The sequence below is a fragment of the Amphiura filiformis genome, chromosome 11 (genome assembly GCF_039555335.1).
Source record: "Amphiura filiformis chromosome 11, Afil_fr2py, whole genome shotgun sequence".
NCBI classification, from domain to species: domain Eukaryota; kingdom Metazoa; phylum Echinodermata; class Ophiuroidea; order Amphilepidida; family Amphiuridae; genus Amphiura; species Amphiura filiformis.
In genome coordinates this window covers 7,241,728-7,258,343 of record NC_092638.1, presented here as the reverse complement: position 1 = coordinate 7,258,343, position 16,616 = coordinate 7,241,728, and the positions used below count along the sequence as shown (strand labels likewise).

At 36.7% G+C, this 16,616-nt stretch overlaps 1 protein-coding gene across 1 annotated transcript in view; it reads right to left on the bottom strand.

Moving 5' to 3' along the window:
* Nucleotides 1–16,616, bottom strand: part of LOC140163439 (bridge-like lipid transfer protein family member 2) — a 201,694-nt gene that overhangs the window by 12,405 nt on the left and 172,673 nt on the right. The window contains 10 exon segments of the mRNA XM_072186753.1: nt 396–560; nt 2,341–2,486; nt 7,081–7,243; nt 8,250–8,416; nt 9,315–9,390; nt 9,800–9,961; nt 10,830–10,895; nt 12,018–12,119; nt 15,307–15,430; nt 16,052–16,107. Coding sequence (XP_072042854.1) covers nt 396–560; nt 2,341–2,486; nt 7,081–7,243; nt 8,250–8,416; nt 9,315–9,390; nt 9,800–9,961; nt 10,830–10,895; nt 12,018–12,119; nt 15,307–15,430; nt 16,052–16,107 — 1,227 coding nt within the window.

The window sequence follows — 16,616 nt, the reverse complement described above, 5'->3', positions numbered from 1 at the left end:
TACACCTACAACATGCTCCATATGCACCCCTCGTCAAGCGTGTTCCGCTACGACACAGTCACCTTCATTTATCGCTTACGCAACACCCAGGAACCAATGAAATTTAGCGCATAAAGTTAAACCACACCTACTAGCAATGAATATATATATAATTAGAAATTACAGGGTCTATGCTTTACCCTTGCAGGGCATGAAATTATTAATATTGAACAGGAAGAAACTCAGGCATAACACAATATGTGACTTAGTGATGGAAAGAAAAATTCAGAACCAGCAGGAATTGATGTTAACTCCTGATGTACCTCAGAGAAATTATAAAGCAGGCACTGATTATCTCTCCCTCGAGTGTCTTAGTGCCAGTTATATAAATTATTCGAAATTAGAGGGCCTCTTACCTTACGCTTTGGTTCCACATAGAGCAACAGATTGTTGATAATATCCATAATCATATCATACTGTGCTGAGTTAGTACACATATCTAAGTCATGATATACCAATGTCATGGAATCCACAGCTTCCTCCGTGCTCCATAGTCCATCTTCTTCTTCATCATCATTCCTCTATAAAAATTATTTTTACAAAAGAATGACAAGAAATTTCCATCAATTAGCAAAACCTTTCATTATAAAACATTGGTGTGGGCATATAGCACTGGCCAGTGCTGGTGGGACAGACCTTGCCCTGGCAGGGTTGAGTGGCTGCTTCAGCAAGGACTCTTGAGGAACTGAGCCAGTTCTACATCAGTCAACATTAATGGGTATATTTTTCAAGGGAAAAATTTCTGGACATGTGACCAATGCGTATCAATGTGAGTGTTACCTCGAGCCTGATCTCTGACCCCCGGCGGTGACCTCGCTATTCAAGTCTTAGTAATTTTGAACTGGAATAGCACTCTTGGCCGCAATTTCGATAGAACGTAATTTCAAAAATATCTATTTTTTATCTATAGAAACTCTTACCATAATATTATTAACTTGCGACAAGTAACTTATTTTGCATCAAAGGAGGAATTCTTCCTATTCAAATACATTGGTAGACCACCTGCTGTGCTCAGGGTCACATTCCATGATGCTAATATGTCTGCGCACATGGGTGTCATGTGTCCAGAAAATTTTCCCATGAAAATTTACCTATTAATTTTGACTGTACATGGGCAGTACACAAAATAAGGCTGGCCCTGAGGCCAATAGCCTGTAAATATCACTGCATATTTGCACTGATATTGAAATATTGTCATCAAAGTGAGTAACACAAAGTCAATGCTAACTTAGTCATCAATCCATGGCATTATGTGTTGTTGATTTGTGAGTCTGCAATCTAAGAAAGTGTCACAAAATGTGGACCAATCAATCAATCAATCAATCTTTTATTTTTCATCAATCTCATAAAGCATACAATGTAACAACAGAGGTAAATTCAATTATTGCACATTAACAAGTATTGATGAAGGCAGGCACATCACAAGGCCAAGAGGCCTGAAAACGATGTACCACCTTATAACATATAATTATAATTGTACATTAAATAATCAAAACATTAATTATACACAAAAACATAAAAACATACAAAGAACCCATCTTAAGTTATACAAAATGCAAATTAAAGCAACAAATAATTTAGCAGTGTTTGATAATACATTATGGTGAATTGTGTACAGAGTCGGCAAAAACAAGAAATTATGAGATTATGAGAGGTATTAATTAGATTTTAAATACCTTATAATGCAATGTAACATTCAAATTATTATTGGGCCAAGGGCCATATATATCAAACCCATGGGCCTGAAGGGCATTAAAAAATTTTGGCTTATTTTGTACACTGGATATGGGCATTTCTTTATTGCAGCCTGGCAAAAATCCTTGCTACTAATTACTTGCCCTGGGGAAGGGTAATGTTTCCAAATAGCTTGCCAACAATCAAAACTCGTTGCTACCCCAGAACATACCAAAAGTTTCAAGTCTCCCTTTCCACATGCCGAATGTTGGTGTACATAATACCCATAGTCCTATTCAACTGTACATTTGATGTGAGCATAGCAGGCTGCATATTTTGAATACCTCGTTTCTGTGTCATTATGAGCACTTGATCCCAAAATGTGCGCCAAATCTTGTTTGCATTGTAATGATCATAATACTGGGTTTTGTTTCATCATGATTATTTACTATGCCCATTTTTTTGTGGGCAAACTAATTTACTGAGTGTGCATTTTAGGGTAAAATGGACAGGTTTAATTTACTGTCTGGGCAAAATAAATTTCTGGGTGGGCAAATGCCCATCCAATCAGTTTACCTGTTATTTACCTCCATCTTTATATTTGAATTTAACATACATAAAACTAACCTTATTATCAGGATGCATAATTTGTGCTGCTATATTGGGGTCTACATTGCCCCCATAGCTAGCATAGTAAACTTGACAGTTACAGCGAGACATGATACGTTGAAGCTGGACACCTGATTCACCGCATGTATCTTCTGAAGATGCACCTGTAATAGAGGCAAAAATAAATTGTTGTAGTAGTCAGGTTTATTATACAACACATATGTCTTGCTGACAGTTAGAGCATGACATGATACGTTGAAGCTGAACACCTGATTCACCACATGTATCTTCAGAAGATGCACCTGTAACATAATACACATGTAGATAAAAAAAATTGTTGAAGTCAGGTTGTTTTACAACACACTTCTGACTTACCAAGTCAAGTGTAATGACTTTAACTCAGCATATGTTGGAGTATCTGCTAGACCACTTTAACATCATGATCGCTGAACATCGTAGACATAGTACTGCCAATAGTTGGAGATCATCAGAAAGCAGTACAAAAATATTGATTGGGGTGGTGTCAAAATTCTTGATAAAGAAACAGATTGGTTTTGGAGGGGCATTAAGGAAGCTATACACATCAGGACTGACAGAAGTGATTTATTTGAAGAAGGACCAGGGTCACCATAAACTCTTTGAAGCTTACAACTCCTTACTTACTACATCAGAGCATGTCACATGACAAACACCAATGTCCAATGGTCTCTGTCCAGTAACCTGGATCAATCACCAGTCCATCAACCGATTGAACAAGAAATAGTGCTACATTTCTAAAGTTCTCAGGTGAGCAAATTTCCGCTCTTTTTAACAGTTTTGATTTTTCGTCATTGACCTATTCTTTAATTTCTAGGAGAATAGGAAGATGGAAACACAAACAAGATCCTTGCCAACACAACCATAGTCATACTTGTTGATATCACTTATTCTGACACTGAAAGACACTATCTCTGCCTACTATCTCTGAGTGTCCAACTCCCCAAGGTCCAGACCAGTCATTGTAAAAGAACATTGCAATATGCAGACTTGTAGTCGAGTCACTGAAAGTCGAGTCCGAGTCGAGTCGAGTCATCGAGCCTCGAGTCGAGTCGAGTCATGATGCCTTCGAGTCCGAGTCGAGTCGAGTCATTTGAAGTTGTCAGTCGAGTCGAGTCAGGCCATTCTGTCGAGTCGAGTCGAGTCGGATATATTTTGTCGAGTCATTTCGAGTCACTTCACGTTTTATATGCTCATGATACCAGCTATCAATTTGCATGAATTTGTACTTTATAAATTAAATTAAAATCCCAGTGAGAGTACATAATATTAATTTATGAATCTATGTGCTCCATCCAGTGCATTGTGGAAATCAGTAATCAGTCAGACTTGTAGTATTGCCATTAGGACCCGCCATGAGTATGGAGTGCGGTGCGTGTCCCGATCACGGATTTCAGGTCATGGGTAAGGATGCAGGTGCGGATCCCTAGCCTTGAGTATTCAATGCGGGTCCATTCCAAAATAGGGTGCAAGTAATGCAGTGCGGTGCCATGGAATGCGAATACAGTATGGATGCGGAAATTGGGACTCGAGTACGGGTACTGGTCCAGTAGTGGTATGGAAATTGGGACTTCAAGTACTTGTATGGGTCCTATTTATGGGTATGGGTATAAACAAATAAAATTAATCAAGTACAAAAAGAGATCAAATATTGGTGGTCATAGTGAATCTAGCCTAAAGGTGGCATATTGCAAGTGAAAAAACTATGTCCGAGTCCAGTCCAATGTCCAAATCTATGTAAAATGTGAAATGATTATCTAAAAATGTAAAAATAGATCTCAAATTTGTTGACTTTACTTATTTGGCCATTTTCCAAATGAATTGGGGCTGTCAAATCTGTGACCTGTTATTATTCCTACATATCCACCAAATTATTTAGATTTATCTGTCACTTAGCAGAATCATATTTTTGTTATCATTTAAAATGAAATAATTGATAAAAATTTCTACAATGTAGACTTCTTTCATGGAACTTTCCAATCCATTAAGCTCTTGAAAGAGAAACATGCACACTGGACCATACATCTCAGCTCCCACTCAGTAGGATAATAGTTTACATGTAATACTGCACACAGCGTACAGGTATGCCAGGCAAACCTATCTGCTAGTCAGCCAAATTTGCCTAGAACACAATACATATTTACATAGAAATTTAAAAGAACAGGTAGGTCAAGAAAACCTACATAAATACTAGTATGTTGTCTATACTTCACTTGACCCAAATATATGATTCTTTTTATGGCGATGAGACACTCGCACATGGAATTTTAGGGGGATTTTGACCCACATTTTGATAGCAGTTCCACATAGAAAAGCTGCTATCATCATGAGACTAAGATCTAGAAACACCACCGAAATCCTAGACAAACTAGTACCTAGACCAGTGACTTTGACTCGCGTAGTGAAGCCGACACTGCTTAGCAACGACTTGAACACGGACGCATACCGGACGCAAGCAAGCAGATAATGATAATACAGAACATGTTGCAATTGACGCGGCACGGGAGATAACGGCGCAGTAACCACGCAACCGAGAGCGTCAGAATGTACGCGATTATCTCCTCGCCTAGTAACCCTGTCAATCCGTCAATATCACCTTGGATACGGGGCTTCACCTCCCGCTGTGGTAAGGGATGGGCAGTCATAGGTGTAGGTGGTATGTCTATGACCGAAATGCTGTTTTGTTAGCTGAATCTTTTAGATGAAAGTCAATCTTTGACAAGATGTAACTTTGCTACAGAAAGGGCTATGACAAAACGGTTTTCAGTTTTGACTTTCTTTACTCAAGGGCTTTAATTTGATATATAAAATGATGCAGTTTGATGGCAAATTTGAATTCACCTGGCATACCTACAGCCTTGTCCCTAGGCGCAATTAAGTAACTGTGAGTTTACATGTAGTGTGCTACACACACACACACAATACCCCCACATGCCTGCTGTCTGATACAGGTACTAGGTGGTCTGATACATGTAGTTTTTACCTTCAGGAGTAACCTGATGGACATGGCTTTTGAAGAAAGTGTATACGGTTGGTTGGTTGAGTCAACAGTGTTGGGTGGGGTTTGGTAGAGTGGTGTGTGGTGTGATGCAGTGAGTGACCTTCTCATCACATTTCTACAATTTTATCTTCAAAATGCCATAAAATTATGCGGAAACTTTAAAATTGACCTTTTTCAGCAAATTTATATTGTAAATTTTTCAAATAAGAAATAAAATATAAAATTTTGCTCCATTTTTGCAAATAATGACCCATTTTTTCAAAATGTTGTACCAAATGACCCCTTCTTTCAAAATTTTATACCCAATTACCCCTTTTTCATTTTGTTATACCCAAACTAAGCAATGCCAATAGGTAGATACCTGTCAGATTAAAGTTGAATGAACCCCCCCCCCCCCACCACCACCGGGCATGGACTCTCACCCCGAGTCCGGACTCGGGTCTTATATTTGTTGGACTCGGACTCGGCACCCCTGGACTTGAGTCCGGACTCGGACACAAAAGGACTCGGACTTGGCTCGGACTCTGATACAAATGGACTCGGCTCGGCTCGGGACAAGCTGGACTCGGGTACAAGTCTGCTAATTTCAACATTATATTTAGCAATGATGTAGCTTTGAGTCTTATTATGCACATCTGGATAATTATATCCATGTTTTATTGATATTTTAAAATTCATAAACATCCCAAATTTCATTATGGTAAGAACCTCTCTATTCATTTGACTCAGATGCACAAGCCCAAGCCTGGGCACAAGAAGTACATGTCATGATGTGGCTGGTGGAAATGCTCACACCAGTCAGTCACATTGCAATGTAGTTCTTCATGTGTGCATCATGTAGAGGAGTGTATTTGGATGGGGAATAATCAAAATGATTAATAAAAGCTATAATAATGATATTTTAACATGATAACTTGAAATTCACCACAAAAAGAGAGTATCTCAAATGTTTTCCCAGTTTGCTGGGTTTTTTTCTGTATTGATCAGTCATTGTGTGAATGAGACATGTAGCATACATGTAGGGGTGTGTGCACAGGCTGTTACAATGACATGTGTGTAGCATTCATGTACATTTTGTGTAGCCAGGCTCAGCAATGATGGACAATGGACTTTTCCACCATGCCAAGTTTGAAGCATGTAAAAAAGGTGGATCCTTTAGCCAGATCGACAGGCAATCATACATGTACATTGTACACACATACATATAATTTATATTTTAAGTTATTATAAAGATGCTGAGAGATAGTAAGCCCACTTTGTAAAATATAAGAATCACAATACACTGCGATGTGTGGAAGAAAACGTGCAGGTATTATTAGAAATATTAAGGTATAATTTATATTTTCGAGTCATTTAAAAAAAGTCGATTCAGCCACAGTGACTCGAGTCACAAGCCTCGAGTCATCGAGTCGAGTCATTAAATTTCGAGTCGAGTCGAGTCATCGATTCATCAACCCTCGAGTCGAGTCGAGTCGTCGAGTCACCTTGCCTCGAGTCGAGTCATCGAGTCACCAAGAGTCGAGTCGAGTCGAGTCATTTCGAGTCGAGTCACTACAAGTCTGGAATATGTAAGGACAAGGTTATATCTGCCTAAATCCTAGCATAAACATTTAGTAATCGCTGGCAATAGATACTACACAAAACAGATGTTGGCTACCTCCCTAGCCAGTTAAAAGATGAAAGAATGGATACAGTTTTCCTTAAAGACATGAATTCCTTACCTACGGTATCACTGACTACACCCCCTACTGACTCTCCACTGCCTACAATATCTGGTACATCAATAGGGCTTTGGCTGGATATAGTTCTCTCAATTATGGATACCGGTATCCACTTCACTTCTTCCTCATTTTTACCAGTTGATGACTCCACAGTGGCAAAGTACTGCAAACAAAGCAAAAGTGGATGTAATTAGTTGAAAGTCTTCAGTCCAATGTACTACTGCCTTGAGATTATGTGTAATTTGGAAACAGTCCATATTGTATGCTGATAACTATAACATTTTTACAATCAGCATAATTCTAACAAGTAAGGATATTTTAAGGGGAATTGATATCCATGAAGTTGAAATAGTGTAGAAGCCTTAATCACTTTGCCTTTGGTGGACTCAAACTTCATTTAAAGGTTTTATTTTACTCATATTTTGTTGTATTTGCATACAGTGCTATTATTGTTAGCTAATATAGTATCAATCTGAAAAATCAAACTCTCATGTTTGATTTCCTTTTGAAATCTTTAGAAGATAACAATTATGTACCACATTTTTAAAAATTTTAATGTTACACAATCCCACATTGCATTGGTGACACTCTAAGACTTGAGACTCACAAATCAACAGTAGGTAATGTCATTTACAGGGTAAGACTGATGTTGAAGTCAGCACTGAGTCAGTCTGGCTGATTTTAGTGACAAAAGTTCATTAGTCCGGCAGGCCAGAAGGATTGCACACCAGTGATTTTCAAAGGATATTGGCCTGAGGGACTTAATTCTAATACTGGTGGTATACTCATTTCATATTATCAAGGTTTAGAGGTTTGATTTGAATGATAATGTACTCCAAAATTCTTGATTTGGAGTTGATCTTGGTACTTGCTAATTTGATTGTCCATAGTTCACAATTCATTTAGCTTCCTCAAGGCAGCAACGTCAATAACAGCAATGCATGCTTCTCTGGGTGCAGAATTAAATCACATGTGTTGACTCAAAGAACTAACATGCTCACACACGCTATCAAAGGCAGAGCATTTGTTCACACACAAAGTAACCATGGCAAAGTACTGATGTCACTGCATCGAGGAAACCCAATGGATATAATTATAGCACACTATGTTCATTACCATTATTTTCTCTTATCTTACCATACCTGCAGGTTCCTAACATCCTAACATACCTGCAATCCATCAAGTTTGCCGACCCATGTAGACTTGCTGGTCAGTGAATTGTCCCTCCAAGCTGGCCAGTGAGAACAGTTGGTCAACTGGACATTGACCGCACACACAATAGCATAACCAGATGTCTCACAGCCCTTCAACATCACCTGACTGTTACCAAGCTCAACTGAAATAATACAAGCATTTATATTATTTCTACTCTGTGAGTCAATGTGTTATCAGCTGTTTAAAGCATGCATGTATGCTGCATCTTTAAACAAGCGCCTTTATATTTATCGGGTTCATGACATAGTGATGTATCGTGACTTTTTTGTCATTTTGCAATTTGGTACTGGGATTTCGATATCATTCTATTTAATTACATCAAGTCCTAAAGCTGAAAATTAATTAAAGAAATAAAAACTAAATAAATTGGTGTATGGTAAGAAAATGGTAAAAAAGTAGAAATCGGTATATCACATTGTGGCGCATAGGAATAAGTGTATCACATAGTGGCATATTGTATACTATACATGATTATGTGATACACTTTTTCCTACGTTTACTGCATTTTTCCATTTCACATACTGACATATAACTTTGGAATTGTTTCTCACCCATTCCAAAGCTAAAATTTTAAGTAAAATAGTACAAGAGGGTGCTTTGAACACATACGAACATTTTTCATACATGAGTGCAAAAACAAGACAACACAATCCTATTATAAATTGACATTTTTTCAAACTTTTTCTCTCCTAAATGCACTTTACAGTATTCCTTATGATACATCACTATGTGATGAACCTGATGAATTGACCTAAGACTATTATATTGCTATAATTCCCATCCTATTATGACCATATAAAGTAAAGTTGTTTCTAATATTAACTCAGAAGAAAGAATCCTGTAAGCCTGCTACATGTGTAATATACTGTGGAAAAACTAGAAAGTATATAAAATTGCATGATAAGAATACATTATTACGTTTTTCATGGAATATTATGCAAACTTATTGAATGTTTACTGTGGGTAACTTCTTGTAATGTCTATAGAGTTTTGGGAATACATGTTGAATATAAACTTACTATGCCAATTCTTCATCATGACATCATTGGTAGTACATGCCTTCATACCATAGAACTGTTCTTTACCACCAGAATTCTATTCAAAAGAGAAAAAAAAAACATGTAATATTTTCAATTTGCCTCAAATTATACAAAATTATTATTTTATTCCACAAAACATGAAATTCTGCTGATCAAATATGCATTAATATTGATATTACAGAAAGTACATTCTGTTTATCAACTTTTCCACAAATTGTAATTACAAAATGTTGCTTTCAGGGAATAGAATTAACATTGACTCACAATATGTCTTATGCTAAGCTATTTAAAAGTAGCTTAGTGATTAGGCATTTGACTATGAAGACAAGGGTCCTGTTTTTTTTCCTGGGACAGCATACTAATGAAAATAAGAACATAACATAATGAAATAAAATTGTGAAAAAAATAACATACTAGTATATTGAAATGAAACAAACACACACCAAAATTACAAAATATCATACCTCCTCTGAGAAGACCATGAACTTGGTAGTAGCTTCTGATAGTAGTTGATTCAACAGTGTTGCCCCATAGCCTGTCTGTAGCTTTGTCATAGGGCTTGGTGTATTGGCTGATGAAGATCCTTGGGCATTGTTTGGTGTAGGAGTGCTCCCACCAAAATTGATCTGATGAAAAATTATACAACATCAATAGCTACAGCTCTGGTGCTTTTAAAGCTCTTGGATGATTCCACGGTTACTCGCATTACACTTTTTTGTGTCCTCTATTAAACAAAGTACTGTGGTTTTATATTATTTTATATTAGTTAGCCTTGCTGTGTCATTTTTTGTGGTAACAAACCCAACATTCAATGCTTCGCCCTAAATGTATTGAAAGAACTGAATTGTTCTCTACTTTGAGCATGACACTGGTGAGAAAATTGGTTACTCGCATTACGCAAAAAGGACATGCCAAAAATGGGCATGATTTTAATTCAAAAGTTTCATCAAGTAGACAGTGCTATAACCAGTTGAGTTTGTGTACTAGGTATCTACTGTTGAAATCAGGATGATAGGAAATATGGAGCAACTTCAAGTGAAGTAGCAGATAGAGGGGGAAAGTCTGATCATTCTCATTATGGTCACTTCCATTATACTTTGAGGTTTATAAATGCAGAACAACAAAAATCATGAAAAAATCATAGAATGTCACATTTTTTTAACCCTACTTGAGCACTTTTGAACAAAAAATATACAACAAAATCTTAATGAGGGTGTGTAAAAAAGATCCAAAATTCCTAAAAAAAGTCACAAATTTGACAAAAAAAAGTTTTTAAAGAAATTTCATGATAAAAACACATCAAGGTAACTGTAAGATGGCTCAATTTAAAGAACATGTTGCACTCTTTTATCTGATACCAAATTTCAAAGTGTAGCACATGTAGTTTCAAAGTTCTGAGTATTTTCCATGTTTTGGGTCATGTCCTCGTTTTTATAGAATCATCCTATATGTATCAGAATCCAATTGAAAAACTAAAACACAAAACAAACTTACAGGTGTTGCAGAACTGTCCACCTTGATCTCTTTGAGAGCCTCTGTTGACAGATTGTGCTTCAGTACCTACAAAAAATATGCAAATAAGATTATGAAATGTTTAGCCCATTATAATATTATGGATATATCATTTACTGTCACAGTTAATGTTCTGGTATGTTTAATTTCAAAAGGCAACAGTCAATATTCTGAAGCTCTAACCCTGCATTTCCCAAACTTTTATAGTAGTTCATATACCAGCAGATATCCAAGGGTGGAGGACGCAGGGCCGTCGCTAGAGCGGGGGTATGGGGTGTGATACACAATTTTGTCGGCAAAAATTTACTGTTGTCGTCAAAACCATGTGATTGTCGGCAAGTGTAGTTAAAGCTATTTGATTGGCGGCAATTTCCAAGAGTCATATAAAAGATTTATAAGTTACATAATTATGCTGTTGTTACTTAATATACCTATTGTTAATGTTATAATGTTATAATAGTTACCTACTAAAAAAAATCTGTCAAAACAATTCTTGACTCCTACCCCCCTCCCCACTTTTTAGATTCTTGAGCGCCGTCCGGGCTAAAAAAAATTTGGGTCTACAATTCACAAAATACTTCCGTCAGCAAAACATGCTATACACCCCCCATCATATTGGTCTAGCGACGCCCCTGGGAGGACAGGTGAGAACAAAGTTGGGAGTCTGTTAGTTTGCATACGCATGTAATGCATTCACCAATTTCATGCACAGGAGAGACTGGTTGAACATAAAAATAGCCATAAAGAGTGGATGTAAATTACATACAAACATGATTTTACGGGTGATCTGTTTAAGAATGAGAATAAAAGTATTGTTTTGAGACTCAGCCGTGTCTCTATCGCCTGACATAACATGGGAGATAGCATTATTGTTGCATGGAACAACTCAGCTACCGCTCATGTTATATCAGGCAATAGAGACAGCTGGGTCACAAAGTCAAGTGAAATGCTGCCATTTTTCGGAATTTTATCTTTTGTTATTTAAATCTAAGTAAGTTATCACAATGGGCAGAACAAATTTTCCCTTTGATTTTTCCTTTATAGTACAATATCTTCAAGAATTTGCATCTTATTTAAGTTCACCAATACAATTTTGTGTGTGCAGTTTATATTTTATGTGGTAATCCACATATATGAAAGTATTTGTTTCGTCCTCTATAAGTTCCTTACCTGAGCCTTATTGTATGAGTCATAGAGTCCAATCACAGCATCTCTGTTAAATCTTGTCCAAGACCCACAAAATTCTGTGACCACAAGCTTGTGTGTAAAGTCCTGAAATGATGCAAAAAATATGAAAATGTCGATTGCACTAATAGTTATCTTAAAAATACAAACATGCAACCAAAACTAAGGCAGAAACCTTTCCTGTCAGTCGAGTCGAGTTGAGGCCGGTCGAGTGCAGATCCGTCGGAACACGCTTTTCAATACGGAATAAATGCTAGCCTCATCGTCACATCATCCAAGCAGCAAAGTTCATTGCCCATTGAAAAAGCGTTATCCGAAGTATCTGCAGTCGTCTATTCTGCTAGCATTATTTCAGCATTTTGAGTAAAAGATAACAAAATTAAAATTTGATAGAAATGTACATTATGGTTTACTACATCTTGCAGCTCTTAAAGGAGTATTTCGTGATCCTAGCATCCTCTTTTTATGACATTTTTCAGTACATATCCACGAAAATGTGTATTACACTGTTCCATAGACAATACGTTATAATTTTGTTCTGGTTCACCAGAACGAAATACAAATTTCACGATAACTTTGCTAAACTAATTAATCTGCAAGAAATATTTTGTACATAAACATTATGTAGCCAGAGGTTTCCAGTGATATAAAAATCTCAACTTTTTTGAGAAAAGTGGGGGGATGAGGCTGTGGATCACGAAATGCCCTTTTAAAATGGAGATTATAATATCGTCACTCGCAACATAGTGGCATACGTGAGGGACAAAGTACGTTTTCGAGCAAAATGTTTTTGAAGGATATGCTACTAGAAACGGAGTCAATACTTCTCCACTGTTATCTCTTAATGACCCTATTCCATTTTAAACTGAAGTTTAAGGTTCAAACTGTTAAACTGTATCTTTAATAGCTAACAAGGAATAACTACTATTGTATAATAGCTAGCTCTAAACCTATACGCCACTATGTGAAACGGAAAATTTGGAAAATCACTCTATGCCACTATGTGTTGCGACCGACGCTTTAAATGTTGATTGAATCATAGATTTTGATTGAATTGATTGGCACAATTCCTCTACAATGCCCACAACACATCAAGCACAATCAAAATATTAGCTGGTTATACAAACATGTCATTAAGGCCAAAAAAAAAAAAAAAAAAAAGGTTTGTCTCACGAACATTTGCCAAAAAAGCTAAGTGCTATGCTTTTTTTTTTTTTGCTTTTTTTTTTTTTTGTTTTTTTTTTTTTTTTTTTTTTTTTTTTTTTTTTTTTTTTTGTTTTTTTTTTTTTTAGCCTGAGACAAATGAAAATCACAAGACAGGTATTGGAAAACTACAAGTGGTCTTACAATGAAAGAGAAGCAACAAATTTACAATGTTAATATTCTGTAACTGTATTTTATTTGCCTTCCTAGAGCTGATCACTATTAAAAATCAGTGCAAAATACAAAGTTACGATACAAATGTTGGTATGAGCGAGATTTGATGTTTCCATAGAGGTGAATATTTCTAACTCATTTTTAAGGGCATTCAGAGTAACCGAATCGGCGCACCGATGCAGTGCCCAATTCCTCAGCACAGTCCCCCTGTTTTAACTATACTGAATACTGAACAATCATGTTGAAATAAACGGTAAAAATTAGTTAAAAAACAGCTACAAAAAATACAAAAATTTATGAAAACAACATGGCTTCACTCGATCGCAGAGTTCTCCGTAGGCTAAGTCCTTTTATATTGCATCCACTTTGCTTCGTCGGCTTTACGCTCCGTGCCGTTGCAAGGATGGCGTGAAACTAGCGAGACTGAGGCTACGGTGTGGGTTACGGGCTATCTGCAACACTAATGGCATACGCGCTGCCTGACATTTTCGATGGTTTTCTGACATTGAGGAATTCATTTTTACTACGTTGGTCGAACTATCGGGAACCGGAAAAATCGGGGAAAAAAAAACCCTTTAAAAAGGCGGTCAGCGCCAGACAAACGCGCTGTATCGCTTTCACATACTTATGCGCGCGGGTTCGTGAGACAAACCTTTTTTTTTTTTTTGGCCTAAAGCTACAAGTAGGCATGTCCACTAAAAATTGAAGTACTCTTAAATTGATTCAGACCTAACTTATTGGATGGGAATTGATGAAAGAAACATTTTGGCGTTTAAATAATCTTAATCGGACGTTTCATTCCAGAGATATGGCCTTTCGAGTGTCACGGTTTTATATAGGGCTGCTAGAACATGTTAAAAAGTTAAAGTCCAAAAGGAATACTAACAGAAAGTGCAACTTTAAGGTACTTTTTCTTAATGTATTTATTAACTATCTTATCTGGAACATTATATTTGCTTATAACAACATGAAAATAAGATCATCCTGAAAATTTAATCGATTTTGTTGACATACAACAAAAACTATAAGACCTCAAAACCCATGGTTTGTTTGTTGAAACCTCAAGCATGATCATAGATGGCCGCCATGGAAAATATCTCCATAGAGGAGATGAACAATAAGTGCATTATTTCAAATGAAAAGCGGTAGTCTTAAACATTGTTCAATCTTTTAAGGTCAGCACATTTTATCTTCAAAATTATTATATTTCATCATGGCATAAGTTTGGTAACATTAATCACTACCAATATTGAGAAATTTGCTCCAACTCAAAGGTTATCTTTACTACATTGAGCAATACACTGTGTGCATGGAAGCCATGATGGTCCCCGGTTTTATACTCCCTATGAAATGGACATGATAGTGAGAAGTGCACGGGAAGTGCATGATTTGAGATGGGCCATGTAGGCTTAAACATTCTTAAATTTCTTAACATCCTACACATTTTGTCTTCATAAATAGTTAAATTTTATGAGTATGTAAGTTTGCTTGTCTGATTCACTCCAAATTCGGAGATAATTGCGTTTGAACACCTGATGCACGGAATGGTGTCACTTCAACCTGTTGTAGTTCTCATCTCATTAAATTTTTCATTAAAAAAGTTGATCTCTTCATGCAGGAAGGTCCTCTCTATTTACTGACCAAACAGGAAAAAGTTTGGTGAATGTTTTCTGGTAGAATCAGGAATTTCTTGAAACACCCTGATATAGGCCTACATTTGGATCAAAACAAGTATGTACGCCATTTAACATGCCTGGGATTTCTTGTATCGATCAGTTTCTCCATAGACAATACGTGTGTGAGTGCACGCACACAGTAAATGAAAAATCGTTCTAGTGGAAACTGTATTGAGAGTGGGCATCCCTACTACAAGCTTTTAAACATTATTACACCACACCTTCTCTTCATTCTTCTCATTATCCTCCATCTCACTTGTTTCCATATCTGTCAGGTCATCACTACTCAGGTCAGGGTTCACAATGTCATTGCTGCTCTCACTTTGCTGACGACAGTATACAACTCTGAAATATGAGAAAAAATAGATGAAAACCAACAAAATGTAAGGATAATACAAAGTGGAAAGGAAAGATTGGGCGAAAGTTGAGCGTGATGGTTTGATCTTCATTAATATATATTCCAGCTCCAGGGACACCTCATTAAACTCGGGGAGCTGACCCTGGTTGCGATGGATATTTGTGAAATGTCTAGGGTGTACGCTCTTGAAGCAGCGAAGTCCCTGATTTGTTGTTTAATGGTTTGTAGAATGATGTGGGCCATAGTGGTCAGCGACAACCTGTAAAGTGTGTTGAGGCTTGTGGGTCAACGTCCAGGCGTTGTGCCTGTGCATAGCGCACTATAAATCATCATCGCTTATTTTTTATTGTAATAGGTATTAATAGCATTTTACTGTAAAAAATTAACATACCAGGCACTAGTTTTCATGCCACTCCAGTGAACATTGGCCTAATCTTACCCTGGACAATATGCATGAGGTGTCAGTTGAATTAGAACAGATAACAGTTCTGCTTTTGGTTTTGCTTTCACCATTTATTATGTCAGTTTGCTTGAGCTTCTTTTTGGCCTAATTATTTTTCAAATAAAAAGATAAATTTCAGAGATATTTCCCTTTTTTAATCTCTTACCTAGCAACTGTTGCCATGTGATGCTTATCTGCAGGTGGCTTGTTGAAAACTTGAGCCTGCAGGAAAAATTTAAGAAATATAATAACTTGTTATCATCACTCACATATTATATAATCAGCAATTTCTTCTAATCTGTAAATACTAAAGGTTTCTTTATTTTGTATACACTGATATTTGTAAAGCACTTTAGAAGATACAATAAACTACAGTTTATAGTGAATATCAGAATTGCAGACTTCACATTTAATACAGATTTTTTATTTTTATTTTTTTTTACTCAGACAAGTCTCTTATACCTGCAATTTTATAACCCCCCGACAATATGTTTTCACCTGTGATCAGTCATGTGTGGGGACTTTTTTCTGCTTCGATGAGTTTTGTAAAAGTCCTATCAACATCCATATCTCAAAAATGGTTTGACAAATCTCTGTGAAAATTAACTAGAGGTTGCCAATGGACACAAGCATTTGTCATGGATTCCTTGCACTGCGGAACAATGGCATGACACAGAGAGAGGTCAGCAAAATCCTGAAGAGGAATGCTGAGATGGGTGTACCTACTCCCA